The sequence below is a fragment of the Ixodes scapularis genome, unplaced genomic scaffold, assembly GCF_016920785.2.
Source record: "Ixodes scapularis isolate PalLabHiFi unplaced genomic scaffold, ASM1692078v2 PGA_scaffold2__306_contigs__length_199485367, whole genome shotgun sequence".
In the NCBI taxonomy this organism is placed as follows: Eukaryota; Metazoa; Arthropoda; class Arachnida; order Ixodida; family Ixodidae; genus Ixodes; species Ixodes scapularis.
Window position 1 is genome coordinate 19,108,431 of NW_024609857.1, and position 24,489 is coordinate 19,132,919.

Genomic DNA, 24,489 nt, shown 5'->3' on the forward strand with positions numbered 1-24,489 from the left:
TTCCTCGTCTTGATAGACATCGTGAATAGTAATGTCGAACAAACTCGACATAAAAAAAGTAATTTCGTAACTTTTATCGTTACTATAAGTATTAGTATTTGCCAATTGTGCAATGCAGCAAAATGTCCGGGATTTGTCTTGAAAGAAGAAATGCAGTGTTGCGCCGCGTTCAATCTAGTACACGTAATTTACTCTTCGATTCCTTACAGGTGAACTGGTGACGATGCTCGTCGAGTTTCTGAATCCAGAAAGAACTTGACAATTTTAGACGTCTTACACCAGAGATCCATAATTGTGCGCATTCTTAGGCATATCTCCTATAGCTGGATCACTTACCAGATGAGGATAAAAGGGCTGTATCAAGGAAAAGGCAGCCGACACCCAAAACTGCGTGTGGAACAAGGGCAAAAGCCACGCCTTCCGTCGTAACCGTGCAAGAAGTCGCCTGTCCTTTGGTCCCGCTGAACCCTGGCCCGTCGTCTTCACCTGGAGCGACTCTTTGGTGTGGCGGGCCGCGTTGCCCTGCCCAGGAAGCGCGTTGTGTGCGGCGTTTCGCGAACACCTTTCGTTGACGAACCCTCCGTTGTCGTACGTGTGCTCCTTGAGGACCGGCGGGAGGGCTTCGCCGGTCGAAATCACGAACGCCGTCATGGCTTGCGGGGGTTGGCCGGGTGGTCCAGGGCTGTCTTCTTCCCGGGTACCTGTCGACGTATACGTATAGAGATGAAATGCACTCTAAAAAAAAGCGTGGATGTGTGTCTACATTTTCGCTGAAGACTTCAAAAGCTATGCGGAGAGCAAATCGTCTGCTTCCTGCGGAGGAGTTGCGGTGACGTCAGAATGATGCCGAGCTCTGATTGGCTCTGGTAAAAAGGATTGTAGGTATACCTCAGTGCCAGATGCCTTGAGGTCTACCCACTGCTTTTATCGATCAGCCAATAAGAGCTAGGTGTTCTGGTAACATCGTAACCCCCGTTCGAGAAGCAGACGAACTTTCGCTCCGCATAGACCAGTGTCCGAAATCTTAACACCAAACGATAAAGATGGAAAAATGATAATATCAACCGCGTATGTGAAGACAAGGGCATTCGCATGAGAACAAATTTCGCTTTTCACATAACTCTTGGCATCAGAGTTGTTCTTGGAGCTTCGTGACAATGCGTTTCTGACGTTCTTGCACTACAATATACGCAAAGGCTTATAAAAAAAACGGAGTGCTGCAAAAGCGTCGCCCCCCCCCCCCCCCCCCCCCCTTTACTATGTCATGGCGTCAGCGTCAACAAATCTGGCGGCGCCGACGGAATAGAGTAGACACAGTCTATAAGAAGACTCTAAGAGATCTGGAGCGCCTGCTCTGCCTGAACGCACTTGCTGCAGTGTGCGGAGGTCGCTTCGCGAATAAAGGAACTTATACAACATTTAAACCTAAAACTAGAGAACCTATCGGCGCTGTGGCACTGAGCATCACGTTTCCCCATGCACAGTGTCACAGCGGCACAGCGCAGACCGCTTTTGGGGGTCCAAACATATTATCAGCCTCTTCATTCGCCGAGCGCCGTCCGCACATTGCAGCACTCTAAGAAATACCTGCGCGGCGACTTCCCCGCAAAACACTCAGAGAGCCAATCTCTGCGATCTACGAAATCAGCTCAGCGAATGATGACGTGGAACATCTGTTTAGACCTCAAAATTAAGCCTGGGCTGTGGCATTACACAATGCAAGCATGACCCTTTGCATTGCGTAATGCCATAGCGCAGACTTCATTTTTAGGTCTAAACGGATGTTCCGCCTTAACATTCGCTGAGCTGATTTGTAGGTCGCCGGGATTGAAGTGTTTTGCGGGTAAGTAGACGCGCAGGAATTTCTTCGAGTGCACTCCAAAAAAAGTCTGTCCGTCTACTTTCACGCACAACACTCGGAGAGCCTATGGGAGAGACAATCAGCGCAACTTACGGAGGCAGCTCAGCGAATGACGATGCCGAAACATATGTTTAGACCAAAAATCGCAGTCTGAGCTGTGACATTAAGCAGTGCAAAACGTCACGCTTGCATTGCTTAATGTCACAACTCAGTCTGCGTTTTTTCGTCTAAACAGATGATGCTTCGGCATCGTCATTCGCTGAGCTTCCTCTGTAAGTTGCGCTGATTGGTTCTACGAGTGTTGTGCATGAAAGTAGACGCAGAGACGTTTTTTAGAGTGTGCTAGCGGTTGGCTTTGTTTCGGGAGAGCGGTCACTCTAGTTTCTTAGAGTGACCGCCTAAATAGCGGAACGCGTGACTGCTAATGTTCACGCTTCCTGCGTTGTGACTCGTTCTTCAACGTGGTTATCATTGAATCCCGCAATTGATTGGCTGCGAGCGATATTAAGGTGCTATGGAATCGCCCCGCCCTTCGTTTCTTAATTTCCAGCGTCTGTAAAACTTTTTCGTTTACCCTCGTCTCCAGCCACGTAATTGACAACTCTGGTATGCAGGGTGGAAAAAACAAAAATGGAAAGCATTGTCATCTGTCCCAAGCAAAAAAAAAAAAAAAAAATATCAAAAAGTAAAAAAAAAAAATAAAAAAAATAGAGAGTCGTGATTAAAACGGTGAGCTTCGCCCAGTGGTGTGACGAGAGCAAAACGATGTTTTCTCGCATACTGGAAATTCCTCGATCCAAGGTGGCGGCGCCCGCGTAGAAAAGTATCGCAGCTGGGCACGAATAAAGCTCGGCTAACAAAAGCGGCAGAAAACTTTTTTTTTTTTTTTCAAAAAATAATACAGACAGTTATGCGAAGTGACGTCTCACACGTTTTCGTCATGCTTAGTATCAAATGTCGGAGACTATTTTTGAAGGTCGGAATGACGTTGTAATTCTCTTTTTCGGTATGTTATTTGCTGGCCTCCACCTCCATCATGATTGTCATTCTCCCTCAAATCGCTCTTCCGCAAACAAACGTATACCCTTTTTCACTTTAAGTGTGAATGTAGCAGAAGCTACAAGAGCGACTTTCAGCGTCCCTGCCAAGCACGCGAGCTCGTATAGTACAAGCACTGTTCAAGGTCACATGCTTACGCTTGTAGCATCGGATGTGCCTTGACTAAAGTTGAAACGAAGAATAGAATAGTCGAGATTCGCATGAAAATGAACGCGGCGGCCGTGGAGGTGCGTGCCGTTTGCGAACCAAGCCTGGCAAGATTAGGCACGCAAGACATCGCATCCGCCGCTTCATGACGCGCCCAGGTCAATTGAGGTCAATTTCCTTTGGAACACGGAGACAGTCGATCACGGCAAAAAATAAAAAATATCCCGGCAATTGACGGTGCATAGAAGACGATTAGACCCGAGAAATGCAATATGGGCAGGGACAGTGAGCAAGTGAAACGTGATGCTCAGTTCCCCTGAGCAAATTTTTTTGTCTATTCTGGAATCTGTGTTGTTCCCCGTGATTGGCTGTAGCCATTCTGCTCTGATTGAAAGCGAGCTCACACAATTTTTTTTTAGATTGTACAAAGGGGCCGACGATTGCTTGTTTGCCGTGCATAACGTGCATAACGTAAACACTCTCCCTAACAATACAATCGCCTCAATTTTCCCACGGGTCCCTATTTGGATTCTATCACGACATAAGGGTTGGAAGCATCTGGAGGCGACATGACACCACCAGTGATTAAGTCGGGGGGACTTCCAGTTTGGAGGAGTATCAGAATTTCTTACAATTGCCTGTATTTTTTCTTTTTTTTTTCAGATACAATTCACGGTTGAAATGCATCGCAAAAAACTCCCTGCACAAGTTGCATATCAACACAATCAAAGTAAGACAATTACCAAGCGTAAAAAACAGATATAATGGGGTGTTTAAATACAAAGTTCATTGAAAATGTCTTAGAAATCTAAGATTTTATCGCATTCATTTCGCAGGTGGCATGCCAGAAAAACGCCCAACTTGTGCAAACCTGTGGCAAACATAAGGGCCAAACATGGGCTAAGTTATGTTTTGCTCCACGGCGCTTGTGAGCGCCAAAGTACGTTGCCTAACTAAAGCCCTAGTTGGGCGATCCTAGAGCATGGCAAAGTTTGGCTTTTCTGTGGAGTACCAAAGTAACTGCCATACTTGAGCCATAACTGCCAAAGTATACCCGAATTTGAAGATTCCGGACGGGCCAAAGTTCGACTTTTCTCGGGGTCGCCACAGGAATGCCAAAATAAGTGCCATACTTGAGCCATACCTGCGAAACTAAATCCTAAGTTTGGGATTCCCGGACGTGCAAAAGTTTGGCTTTCCTCTGGTCTGCCACAAGAGCGCTAAAGGAAAGTGCCATAACTACCAAAGTAAATCCTAAATTTTGATTTCGGGGTACGACAAAGTTCGGCTTTTCTCTGGCTAGCCACATGAGTGCCAGATATGTGACGAAAGTACCAAAGAAATCCCAAAGGCCTGCCGAAGTTTGGCATTTTCCTGGTGCGCCATAAAACTGCTCTTTCACACGATCCAGAACAAAATTTAATTTAATAGTCGTTCGAAACACGTTGGTCAAACGTCATCATCTCCGTTCCCTAGGAGCACGGTGATATTTGGCAGTATCGTGCCAGTATTGGCGTACTGTCGTTTCGCAACCGGCCTTGCATTGGCACAATATCGTGCGAAAAATACACGTACAAACAAACTTGTTTTGATTGCTCCTAGAAATTGATTAAACCTATTATTACACACACCTTGTTCTCGACACATTTCCAAAAGTGATACCTGTGTAAAACGAAACGCAAATGAAAAATATTACTAACACTGTTTTCACGCCGCCTAGCAAAACTCAATCAAACACGAATGACTGAGGGGATCGAGAGGAAGCAAGAGAGCTATCAGAAGAACGCTTGCAGTGTACTTACAAATAAAAGAGCGATACCATGTAATTCGTGATACATTCATAATCCGGCTCGGGCAGCGCACATCAACACAAACAAAAGGTCCAGGAAAACGAAGTTATACCCCTCATTTAAAAGGCGAGGTCGAAGGAAGTTGGACAATGCAGCTAAGCCTCCTCTGCATTTTTGACTGACTGAACGGAAAGGGAAGACAAAGCTATTGTTTCGCAGCCGAGGCTTGGAATGTCACCTTTAGTTTAGGGGGATGGGGGTGGGCGTGAAATATCAAGGGACCAGGAAGAGCCGGGTTGGTATTGTCAAATGCTTCAAATAAGCGTTAAAAAATTCGTCGCCACCAGGATTTCATTTAAAACAATGCGGAAACGTTCCACCGAACGTGAAGCCGGCACGGTACTAGTACAGACCCACGGCCGCTTCTGCTTGTTGCAATAGCTGGCTTTGACAGTTGTCAATCACAAAGTAATACTAGCAAAGAGCTCTACTCACGTTTGCAACGCGTCTCCTAATAATGGCATGCGTCGAGGAGACGCGCACACAGCAGTCTTAAGCAGCGCTCGCTCGATGGCACCAGTTGCGCTAACGTCGAACCAGTCGCGTCCGGATATTGGTGCGTGTACGTACGCGCGAGTACAATCTTCCGCCGCAATCTGCGTTTGCGAAATCTCCGTTGTCTATTCTAGCTGCGGCAAATCATTAGGCCCACCATCGGGGCTGAAGAAATCAAGATATGCAAAGTAAAATGAAAAAAATGCGAGCAGAAATAAACTTTAATTTTATTTTATTCAGTTGCAGACCACCTGCGTAACACCAATAAATACCTCATCGGTCATCTACCTCCAAACATAAATAAACCATCGCGGACGGGACCTACCTTGATTACTTAACTCTGGAATTTGTTAGAGAATCGAGGTTCCAAGATGACAGACGCTAAAGGTTCTGTTACACACCGACGTCGAGCGTAACAAACGAGGCGTAGCGCTGCGCACTCAGATACTGATTGGTCGCAGATATCGACTTCCTGCTCGCCGGCAAATGAAATGCGTACGTTATGCGGTACGCTGCGTTCGCTGAACTCAACGTGGGAGTATAACAGAACCTTAACCGTACTACTAGAGAGTAAAGCCTAACTCTGATACTTGCTTGGTGATTTCGGACCGATGACGCCAGATGACCACCGAACGTTCACACAGGAAGGTGAATCCTGGCACTTGGTAGGCGACTTAGGCCCAAAAATGCCAGAAGACGGCTGAACTATCAGAAAATGAAGCCTAACTTCGGCACTTGTTTGGCGATTTGGGCCCAACGATGCCAGATGGGGAGCCGAATTCCCAGACAGGAAGCCTAGCTCAGCCACTCGTTGGGCGATTTTGGCCCAAAATAGCCAGATAACAGACGATCTATAAGGGTGTAAAGTATAGCCCTGGCACTTCTTTGGCAAACTAGGGACAAAATACCCAGACTCCTGCCAAAAAAACGTCAGATTTAGCTCTACTTTGGCTTACTCCGGCTTTGCAAGGCCCAAAACACCCCGAAAATTGCCAATTTTTGGTCCAAAGATCTGTACTACATGATAATTTTGTAAGTCATAAAAAATATTTTCTTGCGAATTATTACTGATTTATTGACGTGATATAGAAAACATAAAGCCTGGGTCCAGATTGCTTATTCATCATACAAAAGAGTCTGCATACAGATTCGAACGCAAGTCACCGCGAGAACCATGCTTGGAATGCGGCGTGGCAACGAGCTCAAGGAGAAACTTGGCTCGCGGCATTCTAACCACGGATATTGCGGTGACTCGTACTTCCAGATTGCCTTTTGCATGAAGTATGAGCAGTGTGACCCCGATTTAAAGGATTTGGGGAACTGACAGCGTTGATATAATACTCGAGTGTCAACATCATGTTATGAGACACGTAAACCAGCTTCCGAAGAACGCAACAGCTTGTTTTCTTTAAAAAACAACCGAAAGCTCACCTGAAAAAACAATTTTCTCGGCAACAACTTTTCTCGGCACTTTCGAGGAGAGGAGAGCGCCCGCGCAGCTTTAATTAGCACTCAAAATGGGAGTGCTTACATAAAGCTAATTAAAGCCCGTACCTTGGACTGCACTGTCATGGAATGTTGTCCCCGAGTATGGGCGTCTATGGCTCAGATCAGTCTATCCTCAGTATAAACTCATGTTGATGCCATCTTTTCAGTTCCGCCAGGGTCACCTGGCTGACTGTCTCGTTAATTCTGCACAGACACTACAGCTTCATGGCGTCCAATGCCCGCGTACCACCCCTAGGGTATCCGCTGATGGGAATATTACAACAGGACCCTCTGAGCGACCGAAGTCAAATCAATTATGTAAATAATATAAAGTTTAAAAAAAAATTCTTTACTTTTCCTGGTTTGGGAACACGAAAAACCCGCAGTGAGACTCCGTTTCGCGCCTTCTCGGGGCAAAAGGAGAAGCAGTGGACAAATCAAGACGTTACCACGGCACCTACCCACCCTCCGCAAATATGCGTATTTTTCCACCCCTTTGTCAGTGTGGTGACGCTACAGCGAACCCTTCCGACCTTCTTTCACCGGCCTACGGCATGACTCAAACTTCGGAATTTTACGGATATTGTATTCTATAATTTTAGCCGTAACTGGCTTTGGGGGTGTTACATTGTCAGTGTAACAAAGGGCTTGACACACCAATATGGTGTGCGGCTACGTTCGCTGTTGCGGTCTAAGGAGTTGTGGAAAGGCCAGAACGGTCTCTGCTAATTTCAGGGTCACATTTTTGTCATGTCAATATATATCGTGTGCCATTCTGTCAGAAATTTGATAAAGTAAACAATAGAGAAAAACTAAATTATTACGAAAACAAATTTATATTTTGTTAGGAGCCCTAACCTGTCGAAAAGTCCACGTCTCGATGTCCTAGTATACTTGTTCCTTTGTGAAGAACAAGAAACAAAACAAAAACGAACTGTTAAAACACAAACAAAAAAAAAAAAAACGTTGTTATTTAAAAAAAATATTAACGTGACATTTGAACAGAAGGGCACGCTTCAGAGAGTCTTTGTAGCGGACGTACGTTAATTTAAAAGTTAGAAAATACACAAAAAGTATCGACATGCACGCAGATTGCTGACTGACTTCTATATAGGAAAAATGCACAACACAGACTGCTGAAGAACAAATAAATAAATACACGTGGGAGGCGCGAAGCTGGGTCCCGGAAAAGGGGGTTGATCGGAGTCAAGCGGCCTTTTGCGTCGCCAATTAGAGCCGGAAATTTCTTGCGTGCTTAGGGTCCTTCTGCAGGTGCCTCCTGGCGGCGTGACACTCCCCCACCTCCCCCTCGAGCACACGCGCCCGAAGCTCGGAGGTCCGGGATGTCGCCGCCATGCCCCAGAATGGCGGCCCTAGGAGTTCCCGCGCTTCGGGAACCGACAATCGCTACCCCAGTTAACCCCGAAAAGCAAACACTGACCGTAGCGTGTCCACCCCTGGACGAGTCTTCGCGCACACTGCTTGCCCAGCGACAGTGCATGCACCGGACCTTGGCCGTCTCGGCTGCCTGGCCGGCGTGCGCGGCGGTGCAAGGTGCAGACGAGCGTAATACGATATTCGAAAAATTCCTGTTCGCGTTTACTTGCGAACGTGAGAAGAGGCTGCAATACAACCGACCGGGTGTTTCCCCACCAACGAGAAAGACAAACACATAAAACAAAATAATAATAATACGTAGAATTTTGTGACACACGCCTAAATCGACCGTATGTCACGTAACTGTTATTCGCTAAAACGTCGATTTGCTAAAACGTCCATGTTTGCTAAAACGTCATTCGCTCATGTGATATGGACCCGTTGCTCGGCGTTCTAATTGGCTTACACCGCAATGTCATCGACTGAGGAGCATTGATAAAATGCTCAGAGCTCTTCCCGACTTGGCGTTTGGAGCTTTCAGCAAATATTGTGATATTCGGATAGGTAGACGCACTGGAGGTTCGTATAGTGCGAAAAAAGAAGTAAAAAGCCGAGAAACGAGCAGAGAGAAGAATACTTAGAGCGCGAGCGGACGTCAGAACGCGGAGATCTAGTCCGAATGATTAGTGGGTAGACCCCAGGTAAGGGCGGGGGGGGGGAGGGGGGGGAACCTACTTGATGCTAGTCACCTTGATCTCCACTGCCATAGCCTCCTCTATACCGACAAAGCCTGGCAGATCGCCATGAGACGCGGCCGCCGAAAGTGAAAAGGTAGAGCGGCGGACAACGGATGAGAAGAGAGTCTCGTAACGGGCGCCCCACTGCGGCGAGACTCTGAAACACACTTCTCCCGAGCGATGGAATGTCCGCTCCTGCTCCTAGCGTTTCTAGCACGTCTTCGCCCTTCTGTAGAAGCTGTGCGTTCACTACCAGCTTCCCCGAGAAATCCTTTGCGCTACCGGATCCTCGTGCTCCAAATCTGCTACCGAACGCTTTATGGCCCCGTCGTTGAACTGCCAGGCCTTGTGAGTATAGCGGATGCTAAGCCACTGCACTCGTTTGAACGCGTTCAAATGTGAGTCCCAAACGCGGGACGCCGGCGTTTCGCGTTCGAAATGCTCTGTTCTATTTCAACGCATGTTCTGCAATGCGTTCGCTGCACTCAATGTCGGATCGCAACAGAGCCTTAACGCGTTCGACGAGCGCAATGGAGACAAAGGCTACCTTTGTCTCCATTTCACTCGTCAAAAGCGTTCGAATGCGGAAGCCAAACGCCGGCGTTCCGAGTACTAGCAGGTTCAACGAGTGCAGTGGAGAGAAAGGCGGCCAGGTTTAGGTCTGCATCCCGCTTAATCGTACAAACCAGAGCTCCGCCTTCTGACATCCCCGCGCTCTCCCGTTTCCTCCTCTCCCTCAGCATCTCGGCACATTGGCAGTTAACGATAGACACTCAATTAAAGTTGGTCAAGATGAGCTTAATGCGCATTGTCTGCGTTGTTTCTATCCAATGTATAGCAACACGTTGAAAGCCGATATGCGTACACGTATTTGCCAAAAAATAATACTTCCCACGTGTAGCATTCCCATTGGGCGCTGAGTAGTCGTTTGTGGATATGCTACCATTAGTGGGCTTGGCACTTGATCGATGAACCTATCTATGAATCAATTAACCCTTTAACTGCGATTAATCTTTTTTAGCCAGTTAATCGGTTCAATTCTGACAAACACACAAAAAACGGAAAAATTCGACTCTTTCCTCACGCAGGTGTGGACTATATACTTCGTTTCAGCTTCGGTCCGAGCGCGGCCGATGTTATGAGCTGAAGGGCCAATCAAACAGCGCAAAAAAGCGCAGCGTCATGGCGTGCTCTTTGTGCCTGATAGGACTAGCCGGCGGAGGAACGCGCACAGAGACTCGGCGAATATCGGCTGGTCCTATCAACTGCTGAAAGCACGCCATGACGTTGTGCCTGTCTCGCTGTTTGATCGGCCCTTCGGCTTATAACATCGGCCGCGCTCGGACCGAAGCTGAAACGAAGTATAGTACACCTCGAAAAAGGCACACTTCAGGAAAAATTTTGACCTAAAATAAACTCTAGGGGCGAGATTTCTAAATAACTACAGCAAGTGGAGAAAGTTATATGTGTTCCAGCCACTTTAGCGCCGTGGGAGTGTCCGTCTACCGTAACAGGAGCTATTGTGAACAATCAAATAAGTTGGCTATTACAGGAGAATATCAACGAACCTCTTTGTCTCTCCGACTGAAGTTATAATTCGTAGGGAGGGGGGGGGGGGGGGGGGGGGGTCTTTTGACTTTTTTTATCTACACATAAAGGTTGATTTAAAATCTAAAACCGTACATTTCGCCGTTTATCCCATATTGAGCCAAAGCAAAATATGTAATTTTGACTTTTTTTAAAGCTATTATGCGTGGCAATGAATGAGACCGATTAATCGATTAATTACTCAGGCTAAAGATTTTGATCGATGCCCAGCCCTAGCTTAATAGCTTGCTCTTTATCAAATATCGAGGGCGAAATACATTTCATTTAAAACCAGAAAAAAAAGAAGTTAAACAGAAAATGACGAGGGGAGGCTAAGCGGAGCGTCGATAGCGGACGTCCCCATGTGATGAGATAAACTGGGTGGCACATGCGTGGTTGAGTCTGTCCTCTTACTGTTTACCTAGTTTCCTTTTTTCACTATTTAGCATTTTATTGCGAGTCAGGGCTCGTCCTGTGGTGCGCATTTCTTTTAGAGCGCAGCTCTTAGGCGCCTGTTTCCGGCTTGAGCGGCGTCGGCGTCGCCGTCGGCGTAACCGCGCGTTGTATTACCGGACGTTTCCCATAATGACGCCACACGTGACGTCATGAGTGACATAACGAGAATCACGAGTTATGTCATTCGTGACGTCACCGCCCGTTTGCATTATCGGTAAATTTCCCCGTAAATGTAGCGGAAAAATTTCTCCGCTACATTTAGCGGAAAAAATTCGGCCGTGACATTTAGGAGAAACATTATCCCGCTAAATTTAGCGGAAAAATTCCGAACTAAATTTAGCGGTGAATTCAGCGAAAATTTCCCGCTAAATTGGAGGCGAAAAGGAGGGGAGGAGGGGCATACCTTCCTCTCTGTACATTCCCCTCCTCCTCCTCAAGAGCTGCGCTCTAATTCAGCGTTACAGGGGATTGTAAACGTCTTTCATTTTTTTATGTCTTCGTTGTTACGCGCTGTTACACCTACACCATATTGAAGTTCCACAAACTAGCATACATTGTTATTGTTTATGTAGAACATAATTTGTGGTGGTGAAAGAAAAAATGGGCTAATCACATTTGAATTTCGTAAACTGCGGCAGATCAAAGCTTTCAACCTAATCATGGACTTCAAATAATTCGTATCACTCCACAGTTTGCTACATTTTAACTTGTCGGGCATGGCGATATTGACTTGTCGGCCAAACTGATAGTGATGTTTTTCGCGTAAGATATCATGCAGTTATAGTAAAGATTTTAGAAATCGGTGGTATTAGTTTTCCATTACTCTAGTATTACGCAATTGTTTATGTTTAAATTGCATTTGTAGCGATTGTTTGCACCTATATTTGAGAAACTATCTATTGACGCTGCTGTTAAGCCATTCGGGGTGATAAAAAATTGTCAAGCTACTCATTGAGCTTTTCCTCTCCGTTGCCTTTGTCATTGAATGACAAATAAACTACTATTATAATTTCAAATATTTGGTGTTGACGCTGTCTGCGCTCATTGAATTAAAACAAGTGAGGCGCTATCGAAAATTGTTTTTGTTTTTTTTTATACTGAAAGTGACAAATCGTGTTTTCTAACTCTTCAAACCTCCTCAAAAGGCGCCTAAAAGAAACGACAATTTTTTTAAGTAGTCCGTTTGGAACACGCGTGTCAAAAAATGAATTTAAGAGCAAAATTGACGGCGCGAGAGGTGTCCGGCAAATGGACATCTCTCGCGTAAATACAAACACGGATGTGCGTGTGTCCATGCTTTTTAGGAGGTGGTACAGATGATAGGCAGCAATCGGCTTCGACATGATATAACCTCTTTCTTTATACCATGCCGCGTCTTCTTCAGAAGTAGCGACAAATTAGGGTATACTCTGTAATTTTCAACCTTAGCATTTAGGACAGATAGTTAACTCTATATTCATCGACCTTTTTTTTTTTTTAACCTTATCGAGATACATTGGCGGTCTCAAATAATAAATTTTTAGGGTTTTACTTTCCCGCAATAAAAAAAAAAGCTTAGGATAGTCAATTTTTGCAATCTGTGGAAGATGCTCGGCGAGTAAACCTAAAAAAAAAAAAGAACAGTGTGCGTCTTTGCATTGAGCCCGGTGAAACACCTTGCTCAATAAAGAGTTTTTTTAGATCGTTCCAATCCATCCGATAACGAGATACCTTTTAACGATACATTGCAAGCGCAAAAACATTGGTGGAGTATCGAGTATCGTTATCGGAGTCATCTGAACGAGATATTAAACTCCCTAATACCACAGCACAAACGTTTTCTTTTTTTTAGACGTTAGCATATTAATTGTTCAGCGTTGTCCTTTGCCAAAGTGTCTCCATAGATTACAATGAGTACTCCCCTTCCAATTCCTGTGCAAAGAAACAAACGTGCCGCTTTTTTTTTTCTTTTTTTTTAGAGTGAAGTTTTATTGATCGTTTTCAACCTGTAGCGTATACACGAAAACCGAAACACAAGGGAAAGCGGCCGGCGACGTGAGATCTGAATAGAAAATATGCGCCGAACATTGACGCGCAGCCCTCGATTCCTGCAGTCTGTGCTTCCAATGCACGACTAAAACATGACGACACAGGACAATTACCGAGGCTGCTACCACGCTCCATTTACCGGTAAGTATGCACTGGGAGCTATATATGGGGGGGGGGGGGGGGGGGGTGTTCGTCGGACCAAAACAACTGCCGGCCTTGGGAGGGGGGAAGAGGGGGGGGCGGGTGGTGGAGCGTGTTACATGGCTAAAGATGGCCACGCGAACGGTCCGGCGAGCAGCTGGCTTCCGCCGCACTGTCAGTCAAGGAAGGGTTGAACGCATATAGTTGAGACGACTGACATTTTTTGTAACTTGGCGTTTTTGAGGCGCCAGCTTTGCGCCTCCTGCCCGAGTGGTGACATTAGCGTACCGTAGCCCCTCCTGCCCGCGCATCTGCGTCGTACATGCGCGTGCCATGTGCGACAGTACATTAGCGTACCGTCGGTCATGCCACGCACGCCGGGGGGCTCTAATCTGGTCACTGGACGAAATGGTCGTCGAGGAATTCGACCGCCGTGATTGGCCGGCGCCAAGGACAAGCGTGGCGACGGCCAATCACGGCCGCCGAATACTTAGCCGACTTTTTCGCCAAGTGTCCAGGTTAGAGCCGGAAGTCTTTATAAGATTTACCTGATTTCGTATTTGATCACGCTCAGTGATTCTCTAACTGGAACCATACGTTCATCTTCGCTCATTAAAAAGCCAATAACAAAATCTTAGTTTATTCCCAACATAGTGTGATACTTAGTTTCCTATAATATGTCCCACTGGCCGTATAACTCACCTGCACAAACCGCATTAATGTTTCTCACTTCTTTTTTTATGTTTGCATTATACTGCGTATTTCTTCGAAGCAGTCCGTTGTGATAAAAATCTGGAAAGCTACAATTCGCTCTCTGTAGATGTTTTATTCGATCATGGGGACATAATCATCGCGGTAAGTCAATTCATTAACTTCTAAGGTATTGCAGATAAACATGTGGTTCAAATGAACAACTCGCTGAGGGTCACTGAAAACTACTAAATAAGGAAATTGAATGAAGACTTTGAGCGCGAGGGAGGCGCGGTGAAGCGCTCAAGTTACAACTTGGGGAACAGGCGCAAGGCTCGTGGTAAGAAAACGTGCCAGCGCGTGTTTTCCGTCTATTTCACTCTGTTTTTTTTTTAACCACCAGCCTTGCGACTTTTACACGAGTGGTAACTGTACGCTCCTCCTGCGTGCTTAACGTCTTTCTAAAATGTACGTTCAGAAGTTTTCGAGGTCGCGCAGCAAGCTTCTCATTGGATTTACGATAACGAAAGAGGGACATTAAAAACAAAATATAATTAACGACATTTTAGTTAATTACGTTACTTATCGCGAGGATGAGCCTCTAAAGTTATCTCTCCTTGACTGGATAATCCCCCTGCACAGTCCTCAGAAGTGAAGCTTTTACGGCGTTTTTTCTTTAAACAAATCTGTAAAGCTTTAACATAATCTTGTATCATAAAACGGGGGCATAACGTACCACATGGAATAAAAAAGAAAATCGTACGGTCGCCTTCAGGTTTATCCGGTACGTACACGACGGTACGAAGCGTGTCACCAATATGAGTTCAGCGTCTTCGTTCCTAGCTTATTCTTAAAAGTGACAAAAAATGTGTTTTCAAAAAAAGACAAGCCATTTTATTTTCCGGCAAGGTCGAATATGTTGTCGGGAGGCTTCCACACGAGCAAACGGCGTCTTGTTAAATAGGTCATGAAGCCGAAGCAGAAATCTGAAGGCTAACACGGTCACATTAAAAAAAAAGAGCAAACTAAAAACGAAGGACGGATGTTATGGTCTTTTGCATCACACCATGCTTACCCTTTGTATTCATAGACGCTAGTTGACTCGAACTCAACTTGCACCCTTTTTTGATTACGCTAGCGCACTTCTGAAGATTTCTTTCAACTGGATGAGCTTTCTTGTTTGCCAACTCGGTCGAGCTAAGTTTGCCATAAGGCAACTCTTCACGTTGATAAAAATTTAGAAGCGCGCTAGTGTCAAGTAAAAGAGGGGTTCAAGTTGAGTTCGAGTCAAGTAGCACCTATGAATACTGGGGTTAGTTTCCAAGCGCTGCCAAAATCTAAAGTGAATAGAATCAATCGAGCAGCGACAAAAACACAGCGTTATGACATTGGTCAACTTTATTTGTCTGACCTATCATCGAATAAAGGAATGAACCGTAATGAATGCACCAAGACTTTTTGGTTTTTTTGCTCATATGTGTACTTATACGTGGCCTAGCCTCGACTACGTCCGGACGTATTGCTATGCGGAGTCTATTATTCCTTTTTTTATTTCGTGTTCATTTGTAGTCTGCCCTTAGGTATGAGGGTGCATATACAAGGGAGAATTTAAAAGTTCTGGGACTGGGTCCATAACCCCAGATAATATTAGGCTTACAAAGCTGAATACCACCTTTTCAACAATAAGCCCTCTTTAAACAACGTACAATCTGCGTCGAAGTGTTTTGCATTGTAGTTTCGTTCGACTGTAGGTTTGACGTTTCTAGCTTCCTCTCGTCTCGAAAACCTGCAGCCCTGAAATCCACATGCCAACTCAGGAAACAGGTTTTTGCGAATATGATGGTATCGAAAACCGCCGTTCTTATCTTGGAGACAAATCTATAAACTATCTCATCTTTCTTGTCTTTCCAGAATCGACGACGCGTTCGAGCGCTTCTGAATGCGATAGGGTGTTTTTTCTGTAAACTTATACCTCTACGGTTGATTTTCCCTTGAAAACTTTTCCAACCAAACGTAAAGCCGTATGTTGACGCGCTGCTCGATAAAGCGCATTTTTTACGAATCGCGAAGCACCATGTCGCGCCTGACTCGCAATACCCGTATGTGTTGCAGCTACGGCGTGACATAAGTACAATGACGAATCAACTTCTTTGTACATGGAATTACCTCGTAAATAATGAAGGTATTCTCCCGGATCTGCCACACCCGTACCTTGCCGTACGAAGTCAGTCTCCGGAATTTTTTGCCCCACCTCGTGTTTTAATCTATAACTCTATAACGTACATTCCGTGGACCTACTAAGATTATCTACAGGCTACTGGGGTTTGCCGGTGTCAAGGTATATACCATTGTTCTCCCTACCGAAAAACAAAGTATAACTTTTCACTATTTCGATTATGGAAATGTAAATCTGTTTCTCGAAATTCGAAATCCAGACAAACATATGAAATATAAAAAAATATTAAACCCAGATTGAATCTAGATAGATTTCCAGTTCCATTATCCAGATAGTGAAAATTTATTATGAGCTTTTCGGTAGGAATTTTTGTTCTAAAAAATATATATATATATATATATATATTATCACGTTATTAGTCATTCCTGACAGATCTACGAGATCCAAAATAAATAATTTTTTTATTGACACACGTTGACTTCGCAGGCACAAAACCGGGTGAGTAATTCACTGAAACATTTAGAGCTGCTTGGGAGAAGAGCGTGTTGGTTTGGGTCATGGATGAAGAAAGAATAAAACAATTAAAACAGGGACAACACAACCACATCTTTCAAGATGTGGTTGTGTTGTCCCTGTTTTAATTGTTTTATTCTTTCTTCGTCCATGAATTTAGAGCTGCTATTTGGTAACCTTCGGAACATCACGGCGTTATTGGTGTCAAAATATTAGTCGTTTGTCGCGTATACTGCAGGAGTCTAGTCTTAAGCCAGGGTCACGCTGCTTATACACCATACAAAAGCCAGTCTGCATACAAGTTCGAATGGGAGTCACCGCGAGATCCGTGCCTCGAATGTCGCATGGTAATGAATAAAAGGAGAAAACTTGGCAGGTGGCATTCGAACCACGGATATTGTGGTGACTCGCGTTTCAAGACTGTCTTTTGTATGATGTATTCCCCCGGCTTTACAAAGTAACACGACATTGTTACCTACTGTAGATGAGAAAATGAGCCAGTGCAGTACGATTCCTTGCCGGGGGATTTTAACGTCTATCACGCAGTAGTGATATACACGACCGGACGCCTGCATAGGATGCTCATCCAGATCGATACAAACAGGGGTGGGGATTAAATTCAGGGTTTCTGAGTTTTGCGGCGCGAGCTTTAGCTCCACGTTTATTGGGCTGACCCAGACACGGCTGAGCAAGCAATCCAATAAGCCTAAGAGAGAAGAAAAAAAAAGAACCAGCTACTTTCTACGTATCGCAATGACTCGTATACTTAAAAGTGATGACTCTGGTTTTTAAAATGAATAAGCCCCCGAGACACGGAAGGAGGAAGTAGACAGGTAAAGAGAACACACATAGTACTCACAGACAGTATGTGTGTTTCCTTTTTATGCGTCTTCTTTTCTCCTTTTGTATTTCAGGTTTATTTGTGTTAAATATTTCTCCAGCTCGCCACCGCTCTACGCAAGACCGATCCGATTACAGCTTGGATAGGTTTTACATTAACATTTTTGGATCTTAGCAGACATTTAGACAGTGCATTGACGTCTTTCTTTGATATGTCAACGTATGATCTTCATATGTGAATTCTTATTATTTCGACGTTGTGCAGCGCTAAAAGGGCATACGGCTGTTTGTGGGGACCGAAAATATAGCATTATAATTTTTTTTTTTTTTATTGGGAAGAACAACAGAGAGTTTAGCCAAACACGTAGTCAGGCAGGCTACTCTGCATGGGAAGGGAGGCGGGAAGAAAGGTTGCAGAAGAATGCAGAAATGCAGGGAAGGCAGGGATACAGGTTCAGATTTTCACATATCAGTCATAGGGTTGTAATGCTGAAGACACCAACTCACACCGTCACAGATGAAGAAACGAAACGTCGTTGTACCGCAGAAACACTGAGTCATTGCTCACTATTGTCCATAAACACACACGAGATATAAATGGGTTAGTGTTCACTTTTAGTTCACGTCGCCTCACGTAGGCTGTACGTATATAGTTAAACGATTCCAGGTAAAGTTAAAGTTGGTCTATCAGCCCAGTTTCTTCGAGAAAGTTTGTAAACGCGTCTAATGGTCCTCGTTGCTTATCTTGCGGCTTCCAAGTTTCTAGCATATTTTTAAAACTGTAAGCTTCGCCATAAAGTTGTTGTAAGGTGGCCTGTAGTGTCCACCTCGCGTCATCGAATTTAGAGCAACTTGTAAAAATGTGATTGAGATCTTCGGGTATACCACACTGTTGACAATTCGGGCTAGCCGCGTGGCCATACCTAAATCTTTGGAGATTTGTATATGCGACATTAAGACGTATGCGGTGGTAAAGGGTCTCGAGCTTCCTTGGTAAATGTTTTGGAGATATTCCTTTTAGAGAAGGATCGATTCTGAAAAGTGGCTTGTAATGATAGTCTGGTGACTTCCAAAGTTTTCTAAATTCCTCTCTACCAAGTGACATAATTAACGATCGAGCGTCTGTTTTCGTAAAAGGTACGGTGTCCGTGGTTTGTAATAGGTGACCATTAGAGGCAGCAGCATCTGCAGCCTGATTTCCAGCTATTCCGGTGTGCCCCGGAATCCACTGGAATACCACATCATGCCCGCTACTTTTCAGCTCTGCGTAGCTAAACAAAAGCTCAAAACACAAGTGTGGGTTGGATGAAGAGGTGAGGGAATGCTTTAATGACTGCAGCGCAGCCCGTGAGTCTGTCAAAATTGCCCACTTTTGTGAAACTGTTTGAGAGTGGATGAATTGGAGGGCCATCTTAATTCCGTGTAGCTCCGCAGTTGTTGAAGGGACATTGTGTGACAGCTTGAAGCTACGGGTTGTATTGAGAGTTGGTATAACTATTGCAGAGGCTGATGTACTAGTACGTGTAGAGCCATCTGTGTATATATGCACACGGTCAAAGTATGCATAGTGAATATGACTGAGCGTCAATTGAAGTTGAATTACTTGTGACTGTGCTGCTTTTTGGATGAGACCTGGCACATTCATAAAAACTTCTGGGACATGCAGTGTCCAGGGAGGGCAGGATGGGGTTTTATAATACTTGGCTGAAGGAGGAATATTCTTTTGCAGTTCATCCACGGCTTTACCGAACCCAGAGCTTGGTCTTTCACGATTCAAATTTATGAGATAATGCCGCTTGTGTCGAGATTTGTGCCTTAGGTGTATTCTTAACGTTTCTTGCATGCGCATTGTTGTCAAAGGAAGTGCTCCAGCTTCTGCAATTGTGCCAACATTTGAAGTTCCACCAGGGACGCCAAGACAAATTCTTAAAGACTTATTTGCCTCTGCCTGCAGACTCCTAAAGTTCGTGGCAGAAATGTTCTGCAAAACTGGTAGGCTGTACCTGATGAGAGAATTAATTAAAGAGTCCTGTAATTTCAGCATAGATGTGCAAGACTTGCCCCAAGTCCTTCCTGTAAGGCAGCGAAGGATATTGGACGCGGAACCAAGCTTCGATTTAAGGTATTTTATATGTGGTGTCCAGGTCAGGTTTTTATCGATTAAAAAACCGAGAAACCTATGTGTTGGTAGGTATGGGATGAGATTTCCAGCAAGGACTAAAGGAAAACGTTTCATCGACATTCGTGTGAACGCCATGGCCACAGTTTTTTCGGGAGATAGGCACATTCCCCGTTCTCGTAAATATAGGCTGATTTCAGCAAGAGCGTGCTGAAGTCTCCGCTGGCTGACGAAACGATTAGCGTGTGTCGACCCCATACAGATATCATCGGCGTAAATCGAAAGCTGAATATGCCTAGGGAGCTTCCGGCGTAAGGATACAAGCGAAATATTGAAGAGCGTAGGACTTAGTACTCCTCCTTGTGGTACACCTCGCTCCACTGTGTGGTCTTCCTTGTCTCCGTCAACTGTCTGCATAAAGATAGTTCGCTCTTTAAGGTAGTCTTTCACCCAGTTAAAAACATTCCCCCCAAAACCATGCTCAGCCATTGCAGACAGAACTGCTTCGTGCGTGATGGAATCGAAGGCCTTTTGGATATCTATGAAGATAGCTAGAGTTTTGCTTCTATCGGCAATGCCTTGCTCGACCGAACTAACCAGATCGACTACGCTGTCTGTGGCAGAACGTCCAATACGAAATCCAGACATTTCTTCAGGATACAACTTGGATTTTTCGATGTACCATGTCATTCTTGAGAGGATCATTCGCTCCATTATTTTGCACACGCAACTGGTTAGCACGATTGGTCGAAATGATCCCAGGTCAAGAGGTGAACGTCCAGGTTTCAGAACGGGGATGATCTTGCCTCGCTCCCAATCTCGTGGAAGCACGCCTGTAGAAAATGATTGGTTATAGTATTCGAGTAGTCTGCGTTTTGAGTGCTCATCCAGCCGTGAGAGTGCCGAGTAGGTTATTGCGTCAGGACCAGGTGACGATTTCTTTTTTGAGTCCTGTAGTGCATGACTCAGCTCTGCAAGAGTAAAGGGACAATCGAGAAAGATTTCGTTTGATGACGGTGAATGAACAACATGGCGTTTTGGACATTGGATATAGCTTGAGCTTCGAGTAACAAGGCGACAAAATGCCTCAGCAATTTCAATATCTGTAGATCTCTTACGCAATGCGAGGGCCCTAAATGGGTATTGTTGTTGAGCAGGCCCTCTGATTCCGCGGATCACTCTCCACAGTTGAGACAGATGTTTCTTTGCATCTAAGGATGAGCAGAGCTCTCTCCATCGACGTCGGCTAAGAGCGTCAAGATCTTTGCGTACCTTTTTTTGTGCTCTCCGGACATTGCGGTAGTCCTCAGGATCTTTTGTGCGTCTAGCTTTTCTTTCTGCTTGTCTGCGGATTGACCGTAACCTTTCGTACTCTATGTCTACCTCTGTTCGATTGAAAGGCAGGGTTATTTTCCGAGTCGCCTGCAATATGCAGTTTGTTAGGGAAGGCAATAGCTGATCATTGGTTGTTGTTGCTGTAATTAAATCACTGGCGAGCGTAGAGAACTTGTCCCAATCAGTAACAGATATAGAATGTGGTTTTCTGCTTTTGTCAAAGCCACGGACAAACGTCAGGACCGGCATGTGGTCACTTCCCCTGGTCTCAAGATCAGTTGACCAGGCAACATGTTTGACATAGCTAGCTGACACAAATGTCAGATCTAGAACGCTACTGACAGTTTCTCCTCTATAAAAGGTTGGACTCCCGTCATTCAACAGGACTAAGTTCAAACTTTCTGCGAGTTCACTGATCTGGCACCCTCTTTGGTCGTTCCGGACGCTACCCCAGAACTCATGATGGGCATTAAAGTCACCGCATAAAAAATGCGGAGAGGGGGTACTCCGAAGAAGAGTCTCGACGCGTTTTGAATCAAAAGCTGCCCGAGTCTCAGTGTAAGCGGAGATGACAGTTATATTTTTGTTTTTGTCGTTAACAATGGCACAAACGTATTCATTTGTGTCATGGGGGGCTACTTCAACTTCAGCATGAGTAAGATCTTTTCTTATTCCCAGTATGGCGCGGCTGTTTCCGCATGTTCTCTTTGAAGTGATAAACGTGTATCCCGAAATTTTAAAATTTGAATAATCGCTAATCTTAGGTTCCGTTATAGCTAGTACAGGAAAACGGTACTTGAAAACAAGTTGTTTAAAATCAGAAAGTTTTGATCTGAGTCCATTTGCATTCCATTGAAATACCGTTGTTGCACTCAAACTATCTTGAAAACATTCTACTTTATCCAGGCAAAAAGGAGAGGACTGATTAAATCAAGTCCTTTCTGGATCATTTTAGCCCATTCTGATTGCTGAGTATTTAAGAAACGACTTATGATATCAATTATGATTCTGAGGGCAGAGCTGAATATGGACTCACCGTCATTCGCGATATTTGGCTCAGAAGTACAGCTTACTGGTTTCGCGGTTTTCTCACGTGCATTCAAGTACTCTCTATGTGGAGTTTCGGAGGAGGTTCCTTTTATAGGTGGTGGTGGTGAGATAGAGTGTATGGTGTCGTTCTTCAATACAGGTGCCGACTGAGGTTCTACCGATTTCAAGGAGTCACTGTACGTGCGCTTCACAGCATTCTGGCTCAAACTCTGGTTGACTTGGACGTCTTCTTTGCTGGTTGATGGGAGGGAAGGAAAGTCATTCAGATCGCGTGGTTGGGACTGTTGGTTCTGGTGGGTTGTCTCGTGTTGAACGTGAGCCTGTGAGTTATTCGATACTGTTGTGTGGCCTTGTCTTCGAACTTCTGCTGGCCTTTTTTGTTCGATCCGTTTCGGGCACCCTTGAGCTAGCGCCTCATGACAGCTTCCACAGTTAATGCATTTTGGCTCTACAGATTCGCAGGCATTTCGATCGTGTTTTCCTCCACATCGACTGCAAATTGTTTCGCGGAAGCATGCAACAGTCTTGTGGCCGTAGCGGCCACAGTTTGTACACTGTAAAGGGCGTTCTTCGAAGGGAAAGACTCGATAGCGGACACGAGAAAGAAGAGCGTAATCCGGCAGTTGTGTGGTTGCAAACTGTACCTTCACAACGGATGATTTTCCAAGTCTTCGGGCATGCAGAATGGGCACTGGTTCGGCACTCAGCTCATCTTGTAGTTGCATGTCGGTGATCTCTTGATCTACGCCCTTTATGATACCTACTGCTGCTGAGCGTGGACACGGTTCATAAGCCCTCACGTCTACTTGGCATAGTGTGGTAACCTTGAGAAGGAGTTTCGTTGCGTAGGCGTTACGAGTATCAACCGCTATTAGATTTAGTCGCTTGTTGGGGCGGATCATTAGGACACATTCCTGACATATTGTCTCCAGCGCTTCCGAAAGTTTTAGGCTACTTAGTTTGGTAAGACAGACAGCAGGATTTGCGGGTATAAAAATGACAGTCAAACCTGTCTCTTGAAGTTGATTCACCTCCCCGTTGTTTTCGTGCTGACACTTCCGCTTCCGTGACGTGTAGACAGTGAAGCCATCGTCGTCGGCGTTCGAAGAAGCTTGCATGTGATCCATGTTGACTTGTGGCTCACGCTGCGCAGGAGTGATGTTAGCAGACTGTGAGTCTTCATTGTTGAATGTACCTGGCGGCTTGGTTGCTTGACTGCATGGGTCCACCGAGTATAAATGGTCCATAGGTTCTTCGGTGGGAATCAGAGGTGTCTGACCATTTTGTGTGTTCTCGTCCGCGGTCTTCTTCAGAGCCCTTGGTCTCTGGGCCTGAGTCCGGAATGCTCTTTTTTGGCCTCAAACTCTCAAAAATAGGCAGTTGGTTCAGCAGTTTACGAAAAAAAAATTTAGGACAAGCGGTCTGGAACGTCCTTCAGTCACTTACTCTTCGTCGTCCTCCCAGTGGTCAGTCAAGTCAGCATTATAATTAATATTAGTATTTCTTCTTCTTCTTCTTTACCTTCTCTGTCTTCTCTCTTCGTCTTCTTCTTTTACTTCTTCTTATTTTTATATTTATTATAGTTTCCCCGGGGACAGGAACATACCCACTCGCAGACAATATTTGCTGGTAGAAGCAGATGACATGCGAGGTCTAGAACGGCGACAATATGCCTTTCCGGCAATAGTCGCCGACAGCTAAAGAAACCCAGGGCCTGGTGGGTCCCAGGTATCTCATTGTCACTCCGAGGCCAATGTGATTGCGGCTGAATGGATAGATGGATGGATGAATAACTGAGGCTGAACCCTTTGAATCGGGAGGCGACTTGCGCCACCTATCCAGCGTGAGAAAAATGCGCTCTATTGTTTGCGCGCGTACACTGAGCATGTGTATCGGACACGAGTTCTGCGTCAGCGTTCGCCGAGGAGTCGGATCTAATCACGCGCTTCGTGCCCCCCAAGAAATGGCGACCGCCAATGTTGCGTGATTGCTTTTTGAAAAGGGTCTATTACGAAACAAGAAGCACGAAAATTCAATATAATCAGACACTGCGCGTTTTCCTAAGCCCTCAGTGACTGTAGCGCGACACGGGAATTTATAATATACCTTGCTGAAGAATCCCAGAAGGCCTCGCGGTAACCCCAAGAACGCTTGGGATATACAACTTCCAAAAATCCCAAACGTCCCATAATGCAACACTGCGAGCGTTGCATTATGGGACCTCTTTGGCCGTGGAGAGGAGTGACAAGGTTTCGGTTTCGATTGACCCGTTGACGAAGTAGTACATTTCAGCACTGCGTGAAAATGAAGTCAGTTTAACCAACGTACTCAACTCTTTCCCGTGTGAAGTCATCGCTTGCTTCCATTGCACCCATTCATCTTAGTGAGCGCCCTCGTTGAAACACCCACCTCCAGCGGCCGTATAAGGTCCTGGCTAGGATTAGCGAGGAGTGGGAGGATCGGCCGGCCGGGTACCTTACCTTTCTGGCTCTTCCGATTCACGGATCATTTAAAAAGCCTTGGACAATACGAAGACAATG

At 45.3% G+C, this 24,489-nt stretch overlaps 1 protein-coding gene across 6 annotated transcripts in view; it reads right to left on the minus strand.

Annotated features, from left to right (window-relative positions):
* LOC8035952 (MFS-type transporter SLC18B1) overlaps window positions 1-24,489 on the minus strand; it is a 123,065-nt gene that overhangs the window by 39,649 nt on the left and 58,927 nt on the right. For all 6 annotated transcript variants that reach the window (XM_042291755.1, XM_042291752.1, XM_042291756.1 and 3 more), the window contains one exon: window positions 337-701. In XM_042291755.1, the coding sequence (XP_042147689.1) occupies window positions 337-701 (365 nt within the window). The remainder of the gene's footprint in view (window positions 1-336; window positions 702-24,489) is intronic.